This window comes from Opisthorchis viverrini (assembly GCF_000715545.1).
Source record: "Opisthorchis viverrini unplaced genomic scaffold opera_v5_109, whole genome shotgun sequence".
NCBI lineage: Eukaryota > Metazoa > Platyhelminthes > Trematoda > Opisthorchiida > Opisthorchiidae > Opisthorchis > Opisthorchis viverrini.
The window spans coordinates 611,262-638,607 of NW_008751764.1; the positions used below are offsets into that span (position 1 = coordinate 611,262).

General features: G+C 43.6%; 2 protein-coding genes across 2 annotated transcripts in view; one reads left to right on the plus strand and one right to left on the minus strand.

The window, feature by feature from the left end:
* Positions 1 to 788: 788 nt before the first annotated feature.
* On the plus strand, positions 789 to 20,012 carry T265_13824 (hypothetical protein; the record flags this gene model as incomplete). The annotated part of the gene is made up of 10 exons (XM_009170705.1): positions 789 to 1,025; positions 1,072 to 1,170; positions 5,166 to 5,391; positions 5,699 to 5,764; positions 8,301 to 8,514; positions 9,439 to 9,701; positions 17,331 to 17,428; positions 18,056 to 18,163; positions 18,391 to 18,560; positions 19,759 to 20,012. Coding segments are annotated over 10 exons (1,575 nt in total), but the record flags the coding sequence as incomplete, so codon positions are not given.
* Positions 20,013 to 24,076: 4,064 nt separating this feature from the next.
* T265_05630 (hypothetical protein) overlaps positions 24,077 to 27,346 on the minus strand; it is a gene marked incomplete at both ends in the record, with an annotated part of 22,746 nt that continues 19,476 nt past the window's right edge. Inside the window, 2 exons of the mRNA XM_009170689.1 lie at positions 24,077 to 24,431; positions 25,426 to 25,473. Coding sequence (XP_009168953.1) covers positions 24,285 to 24,431; positions 25,426 to 25,473 — 195 coding nt within the window. The remainder of the gene's footprint in view (positions 24,432 to 25,425; positions 25,474 to 27,346) is intronic.

The window sequence follows — 27,346 nt, forward strand, 5'->3', positions numbered from 1 at the left end:
CCCACGCGTTCTTGCACTTAGCTCAAAACCCTACAAGACATTGCATGCAGCCGATCCCGGTGACGTGCATGCGAGATGGCCCAAGTGGTTAGAGCGCGAATTTACTGACCGGAAGGTTCGTGGTTCGAATCCGACCTCCGCCACTCGACTTCCCCTGTCTAGGCTTGGGCAACCTGGCAGTATCCTAGCCCTCGTGCTTCCTTCGGGTGGCATGGCAGTTAGGCACCGGAAGGGTGTTACAACTGAACGCTTTCTTTCTTTTCTATCACTTATTAGCGGGACGAACTGACTGAAGTTCACCTGCTATTATGCACCGGACTTGTCGTGTGAGGACGCTGGATCAGTTGACACTTTTCTTTTCTATATTAGCGGGACGAACTGACTGAAGTTCACCTGCTATTATGCACCGGACTTGTCGTGTGAGGACGCTGGATCAGTTGACACTTTTTTACACGAGATTCCCACGCCGTGCTTTCCCATCCTTTATTGAGGCTTCCCTCGATTAAGCGTCAATGAGCCACTTGTGTATTGTTATCAGCGTTGATGACGGTGAATTGTTCATGCCTGGCCCCCTCGACAACCACAGAATAACCCAACTTAGTTCAATTTCACGGTTTGTTGAAATATGTTCAGGACTCAGACTGCAGATCGAGGGCCGCTTTTTGTGTTGCTAACATTCTGCCCCATTGTGCCTTCACAGCAATATGCCAACGTTCTCTATCTAAACGAAAGCTTTGCATTGAGAAATGACCGGTAAGACAGATTGCGGCCTCTTTACCCCACCTTAGCTCAACCGTCTTACCTCGAGATAATTCCTTTTGAACTCCATCCACATGTTGCCATTATTCGGGATTTACTCGGCTACACATCTAATGAACCAGAATGGACAGATCCTGATGAGGAAGATGATGAAGCATATTTACGATCACTGGATCCTAAGGATTGGAAAACACATGACTACTATGCTATCCTTGGACTGAAGAAACTGCGCCACCTAGCGAGTGCAGACGACATTCGTCGTGCATGTGCGTCCAACAATACCTTGTGCTTCTTATTCCTTTTTGCTTTTAGACAGAAAAAAACTACTTACCCATCATCCGGATAAGCGTCGAGCTGCAGGTGAACGGGTAAAGGATGAATCCCATGATTATTTCTCTTGTATAACTATTGGTAAGTTGGCAAGTCTCTCGCTGATCATTTTTGAAGTTTCAAAATACCATTATCGTTTCCCAGATAGCACCGAAATGGACTCAACTTTCATTCTCAAATGCACAGTGTTGTCTCTGGAAAAGATAAACCAAACCACCGTCATGACTACCAGTATGCAATAGTATGTAGCGTTTTTACAACATTTAATGAATAATGTGTCCTCCGAATAAGTGGAGAAAGCCTATAAAGCCCTTCCTATCTAGAGATAAGCCTGATCTCTCCGGTGCACTGCGCTACTTCCTCCATTGTTGACTGAGAACAACACATCCATCATACGCTGACGTGACATTTGTGGTGCGTAGAAGGGCTAATGCCACCTACAGATAACTTTTCAAGGCAACATCTATGGGCGTGAGCCTTCTGGAATGTTATGGTCCTTGTTCTCGATCGGTGAAGGCTGTTTAATCTCACTTATGCATGCACTTTGTAGACCATGGACACAGATCGTATTTCGAATCTTTGTCAATAGTGATTACCAAAAGACCGAACCTTCAAAAGCGGGTGCAGCAGGAACTTTAAACCAAAACATTTTGAGAATAAATAAAACATGCACAGTAGCTAATCTAGGAGAAGCTAGTAAGATTATTGACTAACCTACCTTATTTCGTCTCTGTTCTGAGACAGATGAGCGTGCTACACACATTCACTGGCTGCACTCATCCTTCTCGGTGCAGATTTTGATCCGGTTGTTCTCCCGGCGGCGCATCCCGTACACTGATTACAACCTCTAGCATCTTGTTTCTGAATCAGTGATGCATATTTAACTGACCTCAAGCTCCAAAGCGTGGCTGAATGTATGGCGAGAACGTTCTTCAAACTTTTCATTCCGCCCTATCTGCTCCTCAAACTTACGACTTGCAGTCTCTGGGGCTGTACAGTTATATGGATTATTACGCAGCACTTTTCAAGTGATAGGTTTGGATACAGGTATAATCCCGCCAGATTTCGGACAACCTCACCTAACTGTAAAAGTGTAGGGGGTTGGTGATATATGGAGAATGGCTAATGCATCCAGGAAGGAAAATGGGGCGAATTGCTTTTTACTGAGCCAGAATGTGTTCAGAAGCCTATCTGTATATCTGTATAGCATCTTTTACTTGGAAGAAGGTTTTTCTGGTACTGTTGGTGTGAATATTCGCCCTATCTATCACATCATTCTATGAAATGACGGTCGGAAGTTATTCGATTGATTTATCATCTCCCGAGCTCGAGAAAGATCAGTGGCCAAGGTGCGACTGGAAGGTCCTTGGTTCGAATCCAACTTTTTTATTATCTCAACTGCTCCTGGGTAAGCTTAGGAAATCTGGAAGTATCTCAGCCCTTGTTCTTCCTTTGGGTTAGCTGACCGATATCATAAGGCCGACTGTTGCAGTGCGACTGGCTGAACACCGCTAATGCCAACCGCTAGTCTAATCGGTACCATGAATTCCCGTACTTTGGTCAACTCCCCGCAGCCTGTTATGGCATCCAGTCAACATAACCTTCACCAAATTCGGGATACCATTGGGGGGGGGCTGTTTTCTGGTCTGTACTGGAACGGCCTCTGTTCGGAGGGGAACATTCTTCACGATCAACAGTATACGCTAGTACTATTACTGACTTCCAACTGCCTTGCAGCCTCGAAGGAACAGTAAAAAGGAAGGGATGTGACCTGTCGTTAAAAGCCACGTCTTTTAGAAAAAGTGGTTAGCAGCGAGATGTTTACACTTGTGAAAAGCATTAAAACGAGCACGTCCGAACATCTTGTCGGAGTAAGTCTGAATCCCCTAGGAACCTAACGTAAGCCGAGCGCATGAAACTAACCTTATGGTGAGTCTCACTAAGATTCTGTAGCATACTGGCCGCTGAGGTGTCATGTTTTGTGGGCTTTCCAACCACATACAAGGAGAATAATGTGGGCCCCAACCAGGAAGACACACAGATCCACAGCACTCAGTTTGACGGTAGCTGCTTTCATGTTTGTCTGCTACTTCACTGTCTGCGTCTGAAGATCTACTGAGTCGGTGTTTGCCAAAATATCAGCGAAACAGGTTATTGTCTGCAGAGTCCGATCTTGGGATATAATGCTCTTTTGGTTGTGAAGATTTCATGACTGTTGTCACTGCGGAATGCGAAAGCAACCGTTTTTATTATAGACGGTCAGACTCATCTTATTCCACCTCCATAAAAGACTTCAAAGTTGAAGCCGCGGTTGGTCGACGTAATATTAGTGCTTCAGATATCGTAGTCCATCCTACCATATGTTAGTGACAAATTAGTACACGAATGCTGTATTTTTCAAGAGTTTTCAGGTGATATTTCATTGTTACCGTGTGACTGGGGTAGCGCATGATCTCACAAAGTGCTAGTGGACCATTCACTTAGAACCGCTTGGCCCAGCACTTTGACAACAATTCGGTTGGCCACCTGCTACCTATAATTCGGCCTGCTAACCTTCAACAAAAAGGTGGGTTGTGGACATCAAGCTTTCTTCCGAAATCTCTACTGAACGCTTTATCGTTCCTCTGGTTCTGATTACCTTTCACTCACTGAGTTCAAGATGGCGGTAAATTCCTTAGCTGGTGCTTTTCTGGTCTATTTCCATGTGTCTGAAAGAAAGAGACCGTCCAAGACAACTTGGGTGACTCGATAATAATACCCATTTGCAAAAGGGTGAACGTAACAATCACAGTAGTCTCAGTTTGACTCTCATTGTAACAAAGCTGCTGGAGTTGCTAGTTCTTCGTCGTCTTATGATGGCACGCGAATCCTTAACTCATGAGCGCCAAGCGGGATTTCTACCAGCTAGAGGCTCCGTCGTCACACGTCAGGTGTTAGAACGAAGCTGGATAAGTTGCTTTTACTTGACTCGGAACCTTCCTTAACACAGCCCAGCAAGTGATCGATGCAAAAACCAGCCGTACGATCCATTCAGGAATTATCATTATTTACACCACTGGGATTCTTTGTGTACTGTGTCTTGCCAAAACTCGAATTAAATCCAAAGGAGTCACGTAGATCTCATCAATGACTGCATGAGACTTGTGCAGTATCCATTCTGGTGGTAAGTGCTTTCATTGCGCTCTGTCATATGATGACACACAACACACTGTTACAACCAACTATTAAACAGAATGGCTTGATGTGCATAATATTTTTTGTAACCCAACAGAATATGCTGAGGGTTTTAGTATAATAGCCATAATGTCATACCGACTTGGTCAGTTGACAGATAGTTGACGCACAATTGGGTTGGAATATGTACGGCGACTTTCTCTTTGATAAACTGAATCACTGTAATAGTGTACTTGCACCCATCCGCTGTTTTGCAGTTAATTTAGTGAGTTCGTGCTTTGATTAGAATCCCCAGTCTCTCTGCCGTCTCGGTTTGAACTCTCCGGCTGTATCAGTTATGAACTTGACAAACAAAGGTCACGTCTTGTCACATCTGCTCTCACTTGTTGCCACCACCCTGGTCGCCTTGTAGCATGGTGGATAATGAAGAACATGTCACTGCTGACATCTCACGAATCCTGCTGCACTTACGCTGCTTATCGAATGTTGACGGGCCAATGACGCTGTTTCCCTTCAGGTTTTGCTAGCGTTCACACCCGCCAGTCGAGGCTGGGATCCGTTCCTGTATCGAACTCCTCAGCTGCTTCAGACCAATGATGGTTTGTGTGCTTACTTTTGCTGACCTCCAGTCTGAGTGAGTAGAACAGTCACAAGTTTACCGCCACAGAGCTAATTGTTATATAGCCTAAAACGCGGACCCATGCCATGAGAACAGGCGCTGACATAAAATTTCATGTAGTCGTCCAACTTCATCCACTTGACACGTGAACGGCGGAAGTGACGGACGCTCACTTACAGCAACTTAGCTTCAGAGTAGCTGAAGTGTTAGATCCTATTTTTAATTCATACCAGTTTGCCTCCCACCTATTTCTCTCGGTGTTTTTCCATCTCCACTTTGCTAGCTTATGAGATACTCGGAAACCCAACTAAACGCCACGCCTATGATAGTGTTGATCCATTGGTTGTGGATGATTCAGTTCCCACAGTGTCCGAGATTAAAGCAGACTTTTGGGGAAGCCTGCGGGGTTTCTTCGCTCGAAAGGCTAGGTGGTCAAAGAAACAGCCTGTTCCTGGATTAGGCGGCCCGTGGACTGATTTGGATGACGTACATTCCTTTTATGACTTCTGGTAAGTGATGACCGTGCGACCGACTGTCTATTTTGGTCGATTTATGTCTTCATTATCATCATAATCTGTGTCATATACTGCGTGCTTACTATTCTCTCATCTGTTCTAGGATAGATTTTAGTTAAACACGACTAAATTTACCCGTTTTCACCAAAACATTGATGTGTGTTCCAAGTACATAGAGTACATGGACTTGAGTTGCAGTCTCCTTACTGCTGTCGTGATGCGTGGTACGTTGCTCCTTATGTTTCGTCTTAGCTTAACTTATTCACACAGCTATTTGACAGTTTCTCACTTTGTCTTTCAGGGACGAATACGACACAATCAGGGATTACTCATTCTTGGATGAGGAAGATAAAGAGAAAGGTGAAGAGTAAGTTACTTCCGTTTTATTCTAGGGTGATTAGGCTTATTTCCAATAGGGATTTCGTCCTATACTGAAAAGATTTCCCCTCTGGCTTATTTGGAAGTGACTGCCTATTGTTATTTGACGCCTCAGGTGAGGTGATACTGTGTTTCGCGCTTATTCATAGGTCCAGAAAGACAGTACCGCGCACGCTAACATGTTGTATATTCTGTGAGCGTGAAAAACTTTCTGCGTTTTATCAGTCATTGAGTGGCCAAGACATATAACTAGGCTAGCTCATTAATTCCAGCGGTATGAGGGAGATAAATGCCAAACTCCCGAGTGAGTAACACTCAGGACTCGTCAGGGTAGTCTCAAGGGTAGGCACAGCCATCTGTCAACACTCGCAATCATTTTTAAATAGCTTTTCATAGACTATAATAAATGGAGACTCGGTACTTTCGTAGTAGTGACTGGAGTGAACCGCGCTGAGGATCCTCTAAACTCTAAGGTAAAATCATTCTTAAGAATAAAATGACAAACTTTAATGTGTTGGGAGTGATCTAAAGATGGAGTATCGTTGACGGAGGGCGTCTCTTCTAAATATTTTTTGGGATTAGTTCCGTTCCGCAATGGCTTTTGTTGGCAAGTTTCCGTAAAAAGTACCAGAATGGCAGTTTACCGATAAAAATACCACAGAATCCAAGGTATCATGACATCAAGGTGAACAGGTACATGGACTAAAGGTTGCAAGGTGAGTGAACTGTTAGTGAAGTATGGTAGTATAATCGTATCATTAAGTCTGGCATGCAACGGTCCCTTACTTTCGAAAATATATACCCCGTCCGACCCGGTATTTTACTCAACAAGGGAGTAGAACCTTCCACCGATATTTGTAGACTTCCTATAAAGCAAAGGATTTGGTATATTCTGAACCTGATTGAAGCTAGCCATATTACAGCTAATTTGCTGGAAGCCTGACAATTGAGACCACTGATAGCCAGGACATCTCAGTTTTAATCGTCTAACTAGTGTCGATTCGATGAATTGAAGGCATATGGATCAAATGCCTGATAAGCTGGAAGTTTAGCTATTGAGTGTTCGGCGCAGTAAATGTTCAGTTAATTGAAAGTCGAAGAATTGTTTTCGACCAATTTAGTGATTGCCGCATTCAACGATATTCAGAAGGTTTCCAATATGGGGGTCTTTTTTATGATTCACTAGTGGCGCTGACAGTTTATTAGACTCATTCATGAAGAATTACTAATAAGTTGTAAGCGCATCGACTATGACTTAAAGTGGCGTTCGGGCGATGTAAGTCGTCCGATAGGCCACACATCAGAGGAGTGAGCTTGACTCACATCTTCATTTGCAGTCGATTTTTATTCTATTTGACAAATCGTTTCACTATCTGTCACTTTAAGTACACGGTGTCTTCTCCCATGTTTCGGACCTTTGTTTCGTGGCCGACCCAATCCCACCTGGCTTCGATGACTGCTCTTGAACGTTACTGTCAGTCCTACACTAGTACATTCCGAACGACACGGTACACATGGAGCTGAATCTCTTCTTTACGATGTACGCGATTCGAGTTCAAGTAGAACAATGTTTACGATAACTCGGAGACTGCGCCTACCTGGTGAGCCCCAAGAAGAGCAAAGCCGGTCGTAGGCTGTCGAAGAGTTTTTAGCAATCTTATGAGTGGTGTATTACGTCCAAACAAGAGAAATTAATTTTATGAGAAATAGTGGTATGATGTTACCTTAATATAGGAAGTCTATCTGGCTAGCTGGTGGCGCGCTTCACTATCGATGCAATTGAAGAATGTGTTATCACATTTATGGTGAGGTTCAAGGTTGAAGAAGCGTCCCATGGGTAGTCACTCCTAAATACCGTATCTCCAACGTCCCTGCTTGTAACCATTCCGTTTCTGGTACGAATGTTAGCAAGAGATAAGTTGATCTACGGCCGTCCGAAACTTTGTTCAACCATCTTTAATACCACCTTATTATGGAGGAATTATTGTGGTTGTTCAGTGCTGCGTGCTGTTACTTTGATCTCTTCCTGTATTGCCTACATTCATCAACCTATTCTGGAATGTGCTATCGACCTTAGTCTACTTTTATTACTCAAAAAGCTTCAGCTCAAACGACGCTGATCACGTGTCGAGCAAGAGGTGGCCCGTATATCGGTGGTAGTCTCGGAAATATGGTACACAACTGCAAGTCAGGAACTAAGAATCCGGTCGCTTTATAATTGAGGTAGTCGTATTTCGGCTTGTACTGGTAGATAGCACGAGTCACTGGTAAAAAGCTACTGACAGCGTTTGACGAATTTTTTCTATAGTAAACGATAGAATCGACGCAAAAACAAAAAACATTCAAGTTGATGGTGATATTCCTGGATAACTAGTCAACTCGATCAGTTACTTAGCTGTTGCCCAAGTCTCACATTAGCTGGACTACACTTCGTGTTATTAGGTGCATTTTTGACTGAATATCCTCGCCAACCTAGTAGCCCTACTGAATTGTCATACGTCTGTCTGTATATTTTTTTCGTGAAGTCGTGAATCTCGTCGTGCGATTGAGCGTCAGAACCGGATTGAGCGAGCCCGACGACGAGCTGAAGAACTGCGCACCATCCGGCAAGTTGTGGAGCTTGCTAGGTCCAACGATCCGCGGTTATTGGCCGCCGGGAAGGCAGCACGTGACGCGAAAGCAGCTAAACGGCAGGCTCGCTTGGATGCTCTTCGTCAGCGTCGTGAAGCAGAAGAACAGGTATTTTGGTTGCATCTTTTCTGGTGGTGCATACCCCCGGTATACAATGAAGTTAACTTTTTGGCTCCATGTGTTAAGGACTGGAAATGGACTCACTTTTGGCACATCCGTGTTTCTATGATTTATTGCAAAAGTATGATCTGATTTGGCCAAGCTGCATATGCAGTTGTTTCATCCCATGCGCACTATAATGCGAAACTCGAGTCCGGTGCTTCCCCCCTTTGGTGTGAGCTCACTAGAATAATCACTCCAGCACAGGTGGATGGCTGTTCAAACGAGAGTGATGTGAATGTGAACACCACGTATCCCCTAGCCACCCACAAGCTCACAATAAGGGGAGTTCTGATTTTAAGTCTTATCAGGATTTACCGGTACGAGAAGACAGTATCAGCATCTCATCTTATTCGTCGTCAACGACAGCAATACGCCGGAACGTTTATGACACTGTTTACCACAGTGTAGTTCGTATTCGTACGTTCAGTAATTTTCGGCCCTAGTGTACAGGCTTTTAAAGGACAAATCATCACGCATAACCCAACCTCTAATTTTGATGACACGACCACTGTGAAAATTAGGTCCCCGTTCATCATGCGGAAGTTGGTTCACAGCGAGCTTATTTGTGCCAATAGAGGAGTCAGCTGTGTACTGTACTGCGTTTCACATTTCCTCTTAATTTTATTTGGTATTTCACGCACGCAGTTTTTCTCCTTTGTATCACAGGACTTTTGTTGTCGTTATATCCCCCGAACCCTTATGCAGCTAGATCAGATAATTTCTCAGTCAGTCCGCCAGTATGGTCCCTGTTTGAACGCCGTAAATCGAAGCGGATGCGTGATTTTTTGAGCTGCATTACATGGATTGTCTGTTCTCGCATGATTTATGCCCGTCTACCTTGCTCGTCTCGCTTCCCACTTTTATTCATAGCAAGCTCGACTGGAAGCCGAGAGGCTCGCGGCAGAGCGAGCAGCAAGCGAGGAGCGCCGCCGTGTAGAAGCAGAACGTGTGAGAAAGGAACGGGAACAAACTCGGTTAGAGAGCAGACGTGAGCGGCGGCGTCTACGCGAGATCGTTGTTGAGCGACATGACCACTTTGTGCTTGTCGATCCCCAGCCAACTGACCCAGGGGCTGAACGAGTACGGGTCCTGGCAGCTCTGGATCTAATCTGCCAACGTCTTTCAAACACGCAGTAAGTTGAGGTGCATACATGAGCGCTTCATATAGTAACTGGAAATCTGTGTTCTAGAACTTACTTTATTCTGAATTTCTGGAAAATGTCTACACTCGGAGCTCCAGGTGGCTCAGTGGTTTAGGAATTTACTGGCTGGAAGATCCGTGCTTCCAACCCGACCTCTGCCTCTCGACTTCGCCTGTCCAGGTTCGGGCAACCTGGCAGTATCCCAGCCCTCGTGCTTCCTTCTGGTGGCACGGCAGCTAGACACCGAAATGGTGTTACAGCTGGACGATTATTATCATTATTATTTTTTATCTTTCTTATTGTCTACCCCAAACGACTTGAAATTAGCTAAATTCTATTCCCTGATATCTTGTTCATTGAGCTGAACGATATGCACGTCACCTTTGGGGGTTCTACACATTTCACCTTTTATCGTGTGATCATCTGAGGACTGGTTGCACAACTGAGCCACCAACATTTTGAGTTTTTTGTCATTATCCCATGTTCCATTGTAAACCTCATGACTCAATGCAATACACAACCAAAGGGGCCACCCTCTTGTCCGGCAAATTCCGTTGTTGAACGCATTAGTCAAAACCGGATACGCACCGGGGTTGACCAATGAAGTCAAACTTTGATTTCAAACAGCCTGGTTCGCCGGAGCTAGACGGCTGTCAGTTGCCTTGCCATGGTACGTTCATGTTTCCAGATTTCTGAAAAATCCGTCCCCATTAAGAAGAACTGGAACCGAGATTGTCATTATTTACGATCCCTTCTGCGGGTTTCTATTTTGTAAATCAGGCTCAAGGTTAACTCAGAGAGTGTTGCCCTTACGGGGATTCATATTTTGGAGGAAAAACGCAGCGGACGTAGCAGAGTTCAAGTAGTGTCCCTCCGTGTCGTGGCTGAGCTGTTTGTTTGTATGGGATTTTCTATTATTTGCACACCAAGTAGCATATAGCAGTTTATTTTTACTTTTCTTTGGGAGCAAGTTTCATAAAAGCCACTTGTTTCACTTTTCAGTCTTCAGGATTTGAACAACCAGCTTGAACAAACCTCTTCAGTGGAAGAGGCCCGCTCAATTTTCAATTCCAAGGTCGAGTTTCCATGTGGCTTCCTAACATTTTGTCTGCCTCCATCAGATTCGATTTTACATATATTTGACTTTTTAATCATCGGTTAGTGGACACGCTGGATGATGGCACTTGGCATCGTTAACGTGAGACACGTACATCTATTCGAAATCGGAATAACGATATTGCACAGGTCTTTTGACAGCAATCGGGTGATTTAGGTCCGGCGGACCGTGCGAGATATTTGTAAAGTCTCATTGCTTTATTTTGTATCGTGTCTATTGGTTACGCCTGCTCTGAGCCTGCCAGACTACACGATAAGGAGAAGACAGAGAACTCGGGACATGACTCTATTGTTAGGACAAAATATACAGAGGTTCTGCGTAAATATATAGGATGAATAAATGGTCAAATATGGTCGTTCTTTTGTTCGCTCTGTACAGCCAATGGCAGTGTTCCAGGCGTGAGTAATTTCAGGCCCACCCCGCTGGTCATATGTTGCTAAGCCGTGTTTGGTGAGCTCCGCCAACGCACCTGCTTTCCGGACGTGTCGTACCGATGGTGACTTTGGGGATGCGTCAGTCTCTGCATATGTGCTTTTTCCATGTCTGGGTGCGTCCTGACACTTGGCCTTTATGTCAATTGTCAAAAGTTGCCTTTGGCCACTTTCCAATAACTATTGCGTTCTTGAGCCCGCAGCTCGGTTCTTCGACTTTGGAACCTTAACTAAATTGTGGGAAGCACATTCGTGGCAACTGATAACTAGAATGCCTGGACTGTTGACTCGTATCCTTTAAATGTGCCTCACGTACAAAACGTTATTTGAACTAATGAGAGATATCGTACTCGGAGTCAATTCTCTTTCTTTCATTTATCTCGTTGTGTTATTGGCTTTTGAGCGCAAACGTCTCTAGGCACTGTTGTGGTGCTGGGAACCCATTGTCTCCGACTGCTATCATCCTGAGTTTCCCAATAATTCTTGTCAAGTTCTGGTAGTTGCCGAATACATACGAAATTTTTCGAATACATGTGCACACCCGTAGGAATGGCGCACAACAACTATAAGGGTGCGAAGCGCTATGGCGTCCAAGATCATTTGGGTGCAGCCTTGACCGCCTTACTACGTGAGTGCCTTTCAGTACTGATCATCGGTTACCATACTTTCCAGAAAACAAACCGATTTCCACCATCATTTCTTCGATCGTCTGAGGTGTGACATATACATTCGTCTCAGTCAACGTCCTACATGCCATCCGATGTTTGAAACTGGGACTTAAAGCCGGTTAGTCCAGTAAAGAAATAAGATGGAATTACAGCGCTCCTGGTATAAAAAACAAAAACGAAATCGTTCACTTGTGGCACCCGTTCGGTGCCTAACTGCCATGCCACCAGAAGAAAGCGCGAGTGGTGGGATAATGCCAGGTTGCCCATGCCTAGACAGAGGAAGTCGAGAGGCAGAGGTCGGGTTCGGACCTTCCGGTCAATAAATTCGCGCTCCAACCACTGAGCCGTCTCGCTCTTGGAACACTTGCGTGTCATTCAAAGACATCAAATTCTCATCGAATTTAACAACAATTTAACGAATGAATCGGCCCTCTACTTTTCACTCAACTTTGTCACATGGCACTTATCCTTTGAAAAAATGCTCCAAAACCACCACATAGTTGTAATGGTGCCTCTGGTCCCTTCAAAATACCCGCCAAAACACGTTCTCTTACACGGTGTTACACTGCTAAATTATCCATACTGGCCTTTTGCGGAGCTCGGCGAACGGACGAGCTGCCATCGGATCAACAACCAATTGGCAACATTGCATCGTTCACAGTGGCCCGGTAGCTCCAAAAGGACTTGAATTTAGGCTAGTCCGTGACGTTCGTCATGCGATCCAACCACAGTGTGTGATCTATGGTGTTTTTATGTTTAGGGATGCCGTACTTATATTGATCACCATGATTAGCATGGATCCTCACGGCTGCTTTGTTGCTAGGCTTTGCCGTGACCGTGAGAAACGTTTACGTGTGCACCTACAGTGCTGCACTTATGTTCATTGAATACCAACAACTGTTTGACTAAGGTGCTTAAAAAACAACATACTGGATGTAACCCCAGTAGGTTATACACAACCTTATAGTTATAAACGCACACTTACCCTGTTTCTGTCGCACACAGTGGACAGTACTTTTTAAACAGACTTTGGTCCGGTGGCAATGAGGCCAATATCCCAGTAAATCTGTTTCTGATTTTTTTGTTTCGCTTGCTTTGGGAAGCAAATATTAGGAGTCAGAAAATGACCTGAAATTATTTGGCTCAAAACCCGATAACGACCACAATCTTACGCTACATAATTCATGGGGCAAAGGGGCAAGATGATCCAGTGGTTGGGTCAAGTTTACTGACCGGAAGGTCCGTGGTTCGAACCCGACCTCTGCCTCTCGACTTTCCCTGTCTAGGCATGAGCAACCCGGCATTATCCCATCCCTCATGTTTCCTGGTGACCTGGCAGTTAGGCACCAAAATGGTGCTGCAGGTCAACGATTTTTTTCATGGGGCAAAATGGATTTTCCAATCAGTCTGCAACAGCGACGTTGTCACCATAACCTATTTCGAACTGGGTTACCACTTTTGTCATGAGCACTGTCTGTATGTATATCTCACGGCCGTAAACCCGACGAAAGTGCGTTTCTATCGAAGTCTGTCGACACCACAGCAACACCCAAAAAGCTTTGGTGCCTCCCCTGGATTGAAATCAACCACCACGCTCGGTCCATCGCGGTTTCACCTATTGTATTTCGCTCATGTTTTTGGCCAGATGTTGTCATAAGAACCTGACTCCAAGCTGTAGACATACATATTTCAAAGGTATCTGCTTATTCCTTTCGTCTTCCTTTGTTTATTGTTCGCCGCGATAAGTCCCACCCTCGTTAGACCTCATGAACAGTGCACGTATTTGACGGTGTCCTGCATTTAAAGACGGATCATAGGACAGAAGTAGTCGCGTTCTGAACACCCCTCATCATGTATGTTCGTCGGATGTAAGAGTGGTCTTCCACCTCGGTCGACTACCTAGTAATTTTTACCACTGATTTCCTCTCAAAAGACAGTGTCGAGTTTGTGATTATTCGGATGAACATAAGGAGAACGCCGACGCGAACCCAAGTCCCCAACATCCTGAAGCTACTCATTTTCGTAATAACTATGAAAAAACAAGATTACTTGCTTCTGTTTAGTCACTCAAATATCGCTGTCTTGATTGTATTTATCAGCATCAAGAAGTTCAACAGGAGCTTCAAGCGCCGGGCCTGCAGTCTAGCACCAAAACATCGAATGCTTCCAGTACTAGTACCTCAGCACAATCCACTTCAAAATATCCGCCGGAAGTTATCCGTACACTAGTAAAGGCTGTGAATCTCCTCCCTGCTGGCACTCCAAAACGGTATGGTTCTTCGTGCTCAGTTCGTTTTTGGGTTTCTTATCCTAACTTAGTCAGTACACGGTGAACCAATACCCTTCGAATGTGTTATTTCAAATGTTTGAGAACTGATATACTCGAATCCATCTAGGTTGGTATGGTTCCAATTGAAGGTTTTTATGCCAGTGACTGCATAATGTTTCGCTTAATTCGGACGGAACGTTATGCAATAGTCAGACGCACGCTATCCCCGCTGATTTTTGACTTGGCTGTAATTGCATCTGGCCCTCGGAAAATGTAGTCTCATACCACACTTCTTTCTTGTCTTTTTAAAATTTTTGCATGAAAAGTGGCCCAATAAATACGAAGGTTTAGGCACTCGTTTTTTCCCCGGGTGCAACTGTCAACTGCTACTTTTAACTTTCCCTAGTACGCTTAGCGTATTTCCCAAAACAATCGCATCCTTGCAAGATATCATGAAAATTTATTTCTCCGGAACGTACATGGTCACAAGAATGAATGGTCAAGAATGAAAACAACAGAAGTTTTCAACGGACTCAACGTTCCTTGGTTCGAACCCGATCTCTGCATTTCGACTTCTCCTGTCGAGGCCCGGGCAACCTGGCAGTGTCCCTGCTTTCTTGCTCTATTCGGGTTGCATGGCAGCTAGGTACCGAAAAGGTGTTACATTTGAACAATTTAATCTTATCAACTTATCTACTCTGACGGCCGCGGCGAAGTTAGGGCAGACTGGTTTTCGGAAAAGTTTGGTTACAATAGATAGATTTATTCCTGGGCAGCGTCTCCCTTTTGACACAAAAGCTTCGTCAGGCGAATCGACTAAGTTACGAGGTTGGTCGAGAATTAAGGTGAAGGAGAGCCAATCAGCTAAGTCATGCTAAATCTCTGTTAAGTGTCGGCCAAGGGGTTTTGTGTGTTAGGGTGTCACCAACTATCAGACTGATGGAAAAACCCACATGGATTTCGATCTGGCTTAATGTTGACTTTGGGGAGAGCACCATCACCGGTTAATATGTGGAGGCAACATAACCATTGTTCGAGTCTCGTCAATGAAAGGTTGATTGACTGAATCCCATCTCAGTCGTGACAAATTTATTTGACGGGTGGAACAGAGCGAACTTTGTTCGGTTACGCACCGATGACCTTTTATGCAGACTAGAGTCGCTTTGAGTGCGACAGATGGTCTGAAATGTTAACAAACCAAACAGCATGTTCATGCTCAAAAATAGCGTGACCGTTAATGGAGCTGAATATTTTGTGGCCAGAACAGTGATGTGCGGCCTATCGAGAACCTGAAGATTCAAAACAGATGCGTTCTGTATTGTGTGTCGAATCCGGCAGAGGTGTCGTCTAATCCGAAAAACCTAGCCGTAATAGCGCTGTGCTCCCCATTGAGACTCAGCAGGTAAATGTTGAGGGAGTAGTCGCACGTCCGTCCGGTCTATCTTCAGGTCATGGACCACTGGATCATGTGCTTCACGACCGTTTGAAACAACTGACGAGTCTGGAATATGTGACATTCTCTGTTTGACCAGTCTTCAGCCGATGAATGATCAGAATTCCTTTCTGAACGGTCGTCGATCCAAGGTGTTTATCGCCCACATGCAGCAACATTTTGAAGTAGAGGGTTCCTTCATATACGAACATCTGAAATCAACCTACATTTGACAAAATTGTGTAGACGGGACGAAGATGACTTGGAGTCTTCGGTGCTACCTTCCGATCTATCCCGTCGTGGCCTACTTGCGCGGACCGGTTCGATAGGATTTATTCAATTCTTTTGGCGAATTTTTGTGCGAATAATTAACACCACTTTTTAAATTCATTGTACGTTGTAATTCCAACAGTAGGAATATTCCACTTTGTTGCAGTACAGCTCAGTAACCTAGGGCAAATTTGTTAGAGTGTTCTTGTATTCTTTTAACATCACACTCGTGATCTTTCTTTCGGTACGAATTCTTAAATAGTGTATGCACAAACTAAGCCATTCCAAACGTATCTTTTTACCATTTAGTCAAAAAGCTATCTTCTGATCCCGCTAAGGAGATATGACTGTATTTTCCTTTCACACCTTGCATTTTATCTCAACTTCTGCAAAACATCAGGGTGCGTGGTTGCTTTCATAAATGCAAAAAGTCGTCCGTTCTTTATTTCGGTCTTCGAGGCTAGTTCTTTGGAGGTCCCACTATACTCCATAAGTCTGTCTCAGTTGTTCTGGTTAGGCCGCTTTCCACTGTGTCATTGGCCATTACTCAGTAGAATTGGAACTCCCTGTGTGTAGTACTTGCACGAATCTTACGGTTGGAAACGGAAAGCCTGACAACCGGTCGCATTATGTTATATTCCGGCTGTTATAGGTTTGCGAGGCCAGTGAAATCCACCACACGTTTCTATTCCAAATCTGTGCAACTTTCGAGCTTATACCTGCAGTTAGCCTCCCACTTTTGGTCATTTCCGTTGTCGAGAACATGGTCTTCATGCATCATCTCATGTGCTTAGTTACACACCATGTTTCCAGTTTTTTTATGGAAATTAACTCAAGGGTCAACCACCATTGTTCACTGCAGGTGCTAGAATTTGAACAATAAGTTTTTTGGTTACTTTAAATTATTGTATGCACGTTCGGACAGGAGTAATTAGCTTCCATCCCACTGACCTTCATACACTTGATTGTACTAAGTGTGCTTGAGTAAAGTGGCACCCCTCAAGAAGGAATCTGCAAGAAGTGAATGATACGTTCCATTTTTGTGAATCATGGAAGAACCATACTTGTCGCTATGATGACTGGATCAGCTGATTTTGCTTGGCCCAGTGTTCTATCTTCGTAGGGACGATGTCTAGTTTGTCTCATTCGAGTTGTGTCCATCGGAAAACCCACTGTATTACCAAAATATCTGTGTAGTTTGTATATGGATGGATCCCGCACGATTTGGGTCAGTCAGCGCAGGCTTGAATGGACACAGTACAGACTTAATCAAGATTTTTAAAGTGGGTGTTCTCTGGGCCTCCTAGTTCACTCAAACTCAACTCATTAACACAAAACTATCATGGCCACTTAAATAACACCACAGCCTATCGACGGTTAACATAAAAGTTGGTTTCACGAACCTAATACTGTTCCTTTTGTACCTTGTTTAGGTGGGAGGCAATCGCTGCGTACGTGAATCAGCATGCTCCGGGCACATCTATCTCTGCCAAAGAAGCTCTGAAGCAAGCAAAGAGTTTGAGTCAGGATGGTAAGTTGAGCAGAGTTTACAACTTCTTAAATGGGTTGTTTTTGACCGCATGGTCACCACCAGACCCCTGCAACAGATTTGACGTATCGGGTTTGAAAAATGTCTATATACCTGTTGGTTGTTGTTGTAACTGCTGATTGAGGCTGTAGCATATAAATGTCACCAGTGTTCCAGCTTATTTTATGCCAACGAACTACTAAGACAACTTTTGTGTTGTCAAAGGACTCTACTTCAAAAAAAGACGGACAGCAAGTGTACATCACAATACCGAATCACGGTTGAAGGCTTTCTTTAATGGATCCACTCTTCAATGCATCACATATTGCTTAGCTGGTTGAAGAAGGACCGATAACCCAGTGCGGAACCTTTTGGTTAAAGAACTACGGCGGGTTCTCAGGTTGAATGGTGTTACTCTTTCGGACAACCATTTAAACTGTCTACCACCCTCATTTGAGCTATTATTTCAGCCTTTGTGGATGGCAAGTAGTTGACAAAGTCGACGTTCAGGAGCTTCATCTTGGTTTTCTGATCTCAATGACTAAGTCATCACAATAGGTTATGAAACGCATCCAATTGCCTTCACATGATCGTAGCAGAGATCTGACTATCCACGTAACTTCTTTTCAGATGTAAACCTGCGAAAGGAAGCAAACGAAAAAGCGTTTGACTCTTTTGCCAGTTCGGTACGCGATAGCGATGCAGTGAAGAATGTTTCCATCACAAGTCAGTTGGAAGGTAAGTCCACCCTGTTGCTAACCCCGGCTGTTTTCGTGTTTGTTGTCAATTTCCTTGCTTAGTTAAACAATCGTCATGCTTTCTTGCCTTTCACCTTACCTTTAATCACACCTCCGGTAGGTAGTTGATTAGTACATGCTTGTTTTGAAGCTAGTTACTTCGTTCCGGACTTTCCTCCCTCATTTCCATTGACCACTGGTTCCATGTTCCCCGTCTCTCTTGTGAAGCCGAGGCTGATCGTCCATGGACAGTGACGGAACAGCGCGCATTAGAGCAGGCATTGAGAAGTTTTCCAACACAATCCACTGAGGGAGACAGGTGGCAACGGATAGCTGATGTTGTTGGTACTCGTACGAGACGGGAATGCATGGTGCGTTGCAAGGAACTTGCTGAACAAGTACGTTGTCCTACCAGTCCATTTTCATTATCGGGTTGTATTCTTGGTCCACCTAAGGTTGGTGCTGGTGAACGCCAGTTGTTGTGAACTATCAGCTCTTGAAACTTCCTAAGTTGAAATTAATGTTCACACGTTTCTCATCAGGCCAGCACTGTCTTTTCTTGTTCACTTCCAAGTGAATTTTTCACTCATCCTTTATACAATCAGTCCCATAAATGCGTCGCGCACACTTCAATCTATTTCGTATTCCTAGCTCACCGTCTTGTTCCTCAGCTTTCTGAGTTGGTTGCTGTTTGAATAAGGATAGACTGTGACAGCTAGAGGATCCAAGTGGATGAAATCGTCTCTCTTTGGAGAACAAATTAGCTGAATAATAAGACCCGCATACCTGTTATTTACAGAAAGCAGTGACAAGATTTGAAGAGATATTCACTGAGAAACCCTGACATCGTACACTCTAGACGACTTCCACATGGTGAACTAGTGGGCAACCGTTCTTCCCATGGTTTCGATAGTGAGGCGAAGCGAAATAGTATGCAATCCCATCGGAAGATGTACGTCATATTTTTTTCCGAAAAGTTTCTGTCACCGTCTAACTTCCTCATTACTGTGTGCTGTAGTATTTGATGGTCTCCAGGTTAGAGGCCCTACCCTTTCAAGCTAGATGAGTCATCAGTAAAAATTATACCTGCATCTTTGGATAGCAGGTCTTGAACTTGAAAGGGGAACAATGGGGTGTAAGTTAACTCCCTGATTCATTATTTCTCAACGGTATATGATACAAAAGTTTGGTCGTCGACGCCCTGAAACGACTTATAATATGCTTGATAACTGATGTGACAGGTTGTGTTAATTCAAATCTGACTTCTAAATTTGTAAGAAACAAAAGTCAAAGTTAATGGACTCGCTTTAGCGAGAGGATGGCAATGAAATGTCCATTTTTATTTTTAAAGAATGTCGAAGTACCGATGTTGTTTCTGTGATTTACCTGAAGCAAAATCCAACTGACTGCGCGTATGCTTGTGATAATTTAGATATCCTGCTTTTGAGTGACCCATTACAAAAGTTGACCTTAGAATTGTATGTTTGTTCCCCTTAGATTTGGGTATGTTTAGCACGAGGATCACTTTTGAGGTTGTGTTTCCCTTTAATACTGTCTTATTTTGTGTACCGTTTCGTTCGATCTGTTCAACTACAGGTCCGGGCTAAGAAGGCAGCACTGTCTGCAGCGAAAACCTCGGTCCCTAATGGATCCATCAAACCACTCGCAAACGCTTCAACCAAGTCAAAGTAGATGTGAATATTTTCTTAACCCATTGGAAATACCTTTCTTTGTCCCACCATCATCTTTCATGCCCTCAGCGTCTCGTAGACTTGAAGGCTGTGGTCGCAATCGACCACCCCCTATTGACAGTCCCCTGTTATGTGTACAAAGCGTGCCATGTAAGAAATACAGCTCTCAATCTATTGGATATCATAATTTCATGTTTTGATGTAACTGGAATCCACACTTCTTTGGACTACTTTAGCTACTAGTACTATTGTCATTTATTTTTGAAGAGCATGGCCACAAACATAAAAGGTAAATGCAAGCGACGAATGCGAAAGGGTAGCAGGAGAATATGGGAGAAAAGGGAGAAACGTCTCATTTGAAGGCATACCACCAACAGTTCCAGTCAGATGAGACGTATGTAAGAAGAAAGGACAAGCAATATTGAGTGCTCCTCAAGTCGCGGTAAGCGTTAGCACAAGCAAGACTCGCACATCAGGCACAAAGTGCACGTCATACTGGCTCTGGTGTGAGATTAAATGGCAACACCCCTTGTTTGTTCACTTTTAAGGCGACCACAGTCTCCTTCATTTACTGTTAAAGTACGTGCGTTTCTCGGTTGAATCATGCAAATTTATGACTCCAACCGTGAGTTTTTTTAGTGAGTTTGTTTTCAGCAAAACCATTTAGGTCGAAACCAAGGCCTGGTTAAAAGACTTTCTTCAGTTGCACTCTCAAGCACATCTCTGAATGACCATATGACAGACAGTTTTTTTTTTCGAGGCGGCGAGCAGCCTGGTAACATGATTATTGTATGTCTGATGCACGACTAGTATAGTTGCATCTCCTCTGCAACTATGAATGTGATCGCTTTTCAGTGGATCCCGATCATAGACGGGCTTCATTGGATCAAATAGGAGTGACCTCTACTTAAAGCATTATCTTATGAATTCATTTCTATGAGGCTTTCACCTCAGAGCCGAATTCATAAGGGAGAGGGCTAACTTTAGCAAAGTCACTGGAGAATACAGACCGATGCGTACTATTCTCCAGGGCTGTAGTGGTCCACCTCAGTTGGGACTCTCGGGGCCTGGTCAAAGTGGCCCATTCTGCCAGGAAGGTAGTTTCCACGGGGGGAACTAACCAGATCACTTGTTTTATGTAACCACTCGATTTTATAGGAAACCTGTTATGTTTGTTTACATTTTCTATAGTTCTTTTCTTATTTGATCCAGTTGAAATATCCTTTTCGCACAATGTTCAACAAACATGCAGTGAAATTTCCTTATCTGAAACAGTTACTGTTCGACTCTATCCATGGTCTTCAAACAAAGTCGCTGTTTTCATTCACTTTTCCTTCGGTTTTACATTATTTAAAGAACACTTTTTCATTATAGTGGCACAACCAACTTTCCTGGCGATTCGGTCAAACCCTCTTCGAGATAGCTGAGTGGTTTGGGCGCGAACTCACTGACCAGAAGGTCCGTGGTTCGAACTCACCCTCAGCATCTTGACTGCTCCTGTATAGGCCTGGGCATCCTGGCAGTATCCCAGCCCTCGTGCTTCCTTCGGGTGGCCTGGGAGTTTGACACGGGGTGTTACAACTGAACGATTAGTAGATCGTTAGTAATCGAAACTAACCCAACAAGAGAAACTAGCTTTCTCCCCATAGTCGTCCGTGCCGATGAAATGCACAAACTCGACTGGAGGGTCAATACTGTTGTACTTTTCTCACGCTGAGATTATCAAAATAATTTGCTTGTATTCATCTTACCCATGATTAGGCCCGATTTATTTGAACTAAACTGAGATGTGGTCGAAATGTCAATAAACAGATTCTCTTACACCCCAACTTTTGTCCTCTACTAATTTTCCCTTAAAAAAGGTTCCTAGTTTTTGTGGAGCAGACTAAACGTACTTAGTATCATGAAATCTGATTGAGCGTTTGAGGACAGGTTGATCAACTTTACGTTTGCTAGCGCGAACTGATGTGCAAGTGAACTAAAACGCACATTCAGAAAACAGCATGTGGGACGTTCTGTGACCTCGCGATATTCGCAAATTATATCCTCAGCTGTAATTATCATCAGTGATGAATGCTACCCACTGAGCAAAAATAGTTGTTTCTTCAGCTGAAGACTTTTGTCGATCATCGCTGTCAGCAGTCAATGGGAAAACACTGTTGCTTACAAGGATAATTAGACGAGCAGCAGATGCATTGTGGAAGAAATTAACCAGATTTGAAACACTGAATAATTTTGTAGGCAATTCCACTGTACATCATTTTAAGAAAACCATCAGCCAAGGCAAAACGGAGTATGCCATGGTCCTCGCCTTATGAGATAGCTGCAAAATGAGTATCAGACATGCCACTGTAAGCACACAGATGTCTGGGTCCAGATGTCTGTGGCATTATGCGTGTGCATCATTTGGGGCGTGTCGGCGCTGTAGACTCACTTGACCACGTATTTATGGCGACAAACACTGCAAATTAATTCGTTGTTGATGGGAACTTCAGCTGAAATTCGCTTTAATACCTTTGTTGTAACTGATATTGCAACATGTGTATAACTTAGTTTTGAGTTCGGAAATAAGGCTGATGTACATTCGGGCACTGGGCCTGCCAAATGAGCCCAGGGAGACTGAAACCGGCAGCACTGTCCAGAGTTTTCCTCGATCTTATAAGTAGTATTGGTTAACCAAACGTTGTCTTGTTGTTGCAGCACGAGGACCCATATAGACTCAGCATCTATTTTTATACCTACAACATTTAGTTAGATGCATGCGTCGAAATTTACTGAAACCTAAGTTCTCGGTCCCTTGTGTGGATATTTTGTATAGCGATCGTCGTTCTTATGTTGTAGTTCAACAATTCATCTGGTCGTTTATTTTTGGAACGCGAGACGTGGTCTTTATAGGGAGGTTGTGTACGTTTTTCTGCCTCTACAGGGTATTTATGGTGTCTCAGGTTGTTTTCAAACATTGAGATATGTGCATAACTCTACTTGTACAGTGGCCATTCAAGAGTTGCCAGTGAGAAATCAGAACTACCTGGATCATTCTTTGTGGGTAGTTCTTGTCTGGAGAACTGCCGCTACCTGCATTTTACACCAAATACCATCAAAGCCACTGTTTTTCTCTATATATCCTAGTACATATGATGATTGAGTTTGCCATGCTTTCCACCGAATTAATTGATCTTATATGGGTGTATAATACCACCATCTTCATATCTATCTTCAATACATCTCTCAGGCATTCCTTTAGTCAAATTCTGTTTGAACACAGCCTCAACCTTTTTGACGTATCGGTGACCACAGTTTATGTAATGCATGGTGAATCCCATCGCTAGACCTGAATGCGAGCAGTTTTACTTTCATTTTCGTACTTGGAATTATTCTTTGAATTTTGTTTCATATATTACTGTCCCCCCATTCACCCAAGGTGACCACTGGTAGTTCTTTGAAGCATCCTTTGAGTGTTAAGTCCTTCTCAATGGAGTTTAGCCCCCACCTCATGGCCTCTCCATAAAAGTTGTACAGTTGTACCGTGTATTTATCGGTGAGTGAGGAGAACCAAACCACTGATCACAAATTTCGAGACATGCCTTCTTGACTTCGACAAAAATAGGGTTACCGCTGCTACCTTAGCGAACAATCGGTTTCTGATCATCTGAGTAGCTACCAAGAATGCTAAATTTTTTCGACCATCGAATGTTTCACGCAGTTTTCTTCGATGAAAACATCGTCTTTCTGGTTAACTCAGCTCTCTTTAAGGGTAAAACTGCTTGCTGATTTTGAATATGTGAATACTTATCAGGTCCGGAAATACTTTCTAGAAAAATATAGTGAATTGGTTTTCGATGTCTTGTTTCTCGCTAGCTGCAAGATCGTGAACGCTCCGATGGTTGACCATATCAGTGTCCACTCTGTCGAAGGACTGAGTTTTTAGTTTAGATTGCTCAGGTGGCAGCGTTTCTTTGGAAGAGTGGCAGTGAACACAGAGGTAAAGATCATTGCTGCGAAACCCGTTTTCCGGTAAGCGGATGTTTGATTGGTTAGCGGTTGAGGGAATTAGGCATTCGAAATGCAGTTACTAGAAAGTTCTAGGGTGCGATTCCCGCTGGACACCTGCAAAACGGGGTACTTAATTTCCTCACCCTATGGTCGTTCACGCTACATTGCATCAGCCATATTCTATCGATGACTTTCCACTCCCCAGGTATGCATAAAAGAACAGATTAACGTTTCGGATAACCCAATTCATTTCGTCACTGCAACCGGTGATTTGACAAAAACATTTTTCATGAAATCCAGATATGGGTAATATGTGAAACGCAACTGACAACTGAAGCTCTCCTGCGTTTGAGCCACCTTTCGCAGGATCTTGGACGGAAATCCCCCTTTTCTAGCTGTGATTCAATAGAAGCTTAGCAATCCCTGATGAATTTCATCTTAGTCTCTGCTTCCAGTCAAACTGAGAATGATGAGGAACAGGTTAATAATATCCACGTATAGTTGAACCGCGGCAAAAATATACTCTTCCGGACTGATTTCAGCACTCCGGCCGCCAATAAGCATTTGGGTATCAAGTATGATATACTAGATTGAAGATGATATAGACACATGTGAATGCGGCACTTTAAAAAAAAATTCATTCAATGAAAATATATGGCCTAATAAAGACGCGTACTCACACTACTTCAATCCCATTTACTGCGGCGTAAAAAAATTAAATCAACTCAATTTAAAATTATCTCACTTTCATAGAGACTGATAATACTGAGAACGAACAACATTTCGGAACAGGGGCTACTGGTGTAACGATGATATTACTGGCTGGGAGACATGCGAGTAGTACGTTTTCTCGTAAATCCGCTTTGCGTCTCTTGAAAAGTGAGAGCTCTTACGGAATTTTTGGAGTCGCTTTGTAGCATTTGCTTGGATTTGAGCAACAGTCAATGAATATCCAGGAAAGTTCAGGAAGATGCGTTCAAGGAAAAGATGGATAGTCAGTTTTTGTAAGCAAGATCGGTATTATTTCATGACACTTAGAATCAGTTTAACTAGATATGGAGACACTGCTGCAGTGTTTTTCATCCCGGAAAATATTTGACTTGATAAGACAGTTTGATTGTTCGTGGTTTTTTTTAACCTGTTCGTACCGTTTATTGTCTTCCACAAAGGCCTGCCTAATTATGGGCTTGGAATTCGTCTGGATGTTCGGTCACAAAAGACTTTTCAGGTAAGGCCCAGGCAAGGTCATTGGCTCTTTAGCGGGCAGCTATACGTTGCTGACCTCGGGGTAACTACTTGTATTTAGCGAGGATCTATTTCGCGCAGCTACTGCGACGTACATGAATATCTCGGCGGCCTCGCTGGGTGGTGGTCCCAGACCCAAATTAGGGGTCTCGTCACATCTCGACTACTGTTGGCACAACAGTAGTTCAGGTTTAAGCTCATAGTTTCATCAGTCGACAACTTCGTTGGTCGCCTTCACTGCCGAGATAACATGCATCAAAACGTAAGACTAAACGACTGAGAAGTTCAGTGTAATACAAACAACCGAATGAGGCTGATTACGATCGAAACTCACCAAGACAAAGAAACATGCAGTGACGCCACCGTAGATGGTATGCAAAAGCTGAAAAGAAAGGAAGCACATAGGCATACGGATACCGCTAGCCATTTTTGACGAATAACATTTGAAACGGACGGTGTTTCGAAAGTGTACAGTGATATCACAGTGTATTAGTTGATGGCTAATTGAGTGTACCAAACAGACTATTTGAATGCCGCAAAATGTGCACCCTGTTATGCTGATAAAGTGGTATATTGCAGGTCTCCAATGTTTGCTGCTCGTTGCGTGGTCACCAGGGATCATTTTCCTTCGGTAGACGGAAGGCGCCCTTAGAATACGTCAGTTATGTAAATCAGATATGCATATTTCGTTTAAAGAACCAGTAGCCGTTGTGTTAAAAGAGTACTGGACACGGTACCAACACAATAAAACGGGTGAAAACCATATCGGTAATTCATTTTAGACTGTTATAATTATAACTTGGGTGCTGGCTGTGTACTGACGATGCTTCGTCAACATTTATCAGAACATTAGCTATCTACCCCACATCCCCAAATCATCGGTGAACGAAACTGTGACAGCTACAACCACTGTACGACAAGTACGCGGTTCTTATAGCTGATGATGATGAATCCTGAGGCAAACGAACAGATCAACACACCAATATTTTCGCACCCTATCATGATGCAAATTTTTTGTCCACAAGTAGACCACATTTGTTTTTCGAAAACCCTTGTCCACACACTCAGGTTGCCGCTGCAGCAGATTCCACCATGATTTAAAAGTGCTGAACAGATGCTGGGGGTAGATGTACCCGTCTTGGTGTTTTATTTGAACGGTGATTATGACAGTGAGCAGCGCTACGCCGTCGAACCTCTTTGCCTTTCTGCTCCGCTCGCTACTATGCATCATAAGGAACGGATGGTTGGAACGGCTTTTTGTGAAAAATAACACTACAGCTGAATTTATACAGCAGTCAAAGAAGTACCCACCAAATCGTGCTAGCAGTATCTTGATGGAGCGAGGAACACCCAGCTAAAAGTCCTCGTTGGTCCGTATTCTTGCATATCTACTGCCCGTGACCGGTTCACCACACATTCCTATAGTGTGGTTATTCGCAGATACTAGACAATCAGTTGAAGGTGCAAACAGCAAAACTTTATTTTGCTCCAACTTGGTGTTGCTTAGGAAAGCTTCATCAAACATTTTTCATGTGCTCACAAGGAAGTTTTCGATCGGCGGCGGAATCACCGGCTTGAAAATGAGAGTCCGAATTTAAGCGACAAAATGCACGTAGATCAACATGGTGGAACCAGATACTGAAGCTTTTGTTCCCCAAGTCTGTTTATGGACTTAATTGTCACCCGTAATGTTCTCGCCGGCATAAACAGCTCTGATGTGTGGCAGGCATAAAGTGGGCTCATCTCATAGGAGTCATTCTTGGCAAGTTAGTAAATTAGTGGCAGTTGGCCTAATTTGCTGATTGTTCGGGATATGTTGATTCAAGGAGAATGCCATATCTTTGCTTGACCTGAAAGATCCAGGTCCACATTAGTAAAACGGATGAAGATCAGTAAATTTAAAATAAACGTGTCGAAAGTATGTAGTTCTAAACATATTCGATATGCTGCAAATCTTTCATTGTTGTACTGTTTATAAAATTTTCGCACATTATCTGGTGATTCGGCTGCCACGATCCCTAAAATAAATATTAAGTATGGATGCTGTGAATTTACCAGTATCAACACAAACATTGAAAAGCTTGTAGAGTTTTCTTCGATCTACCCATTACGGCTACCTTATTCTCTGACATCATCATCATTATCAGCTGTAATAAACGCGTACTGGTCGTACACTGGTTGTAGCTGCCACAGTTTCGTTCACCGATGATTGGGGGGTAAGTAGCTGCGCATTGCACGCGCGAGCTGGTAAATTG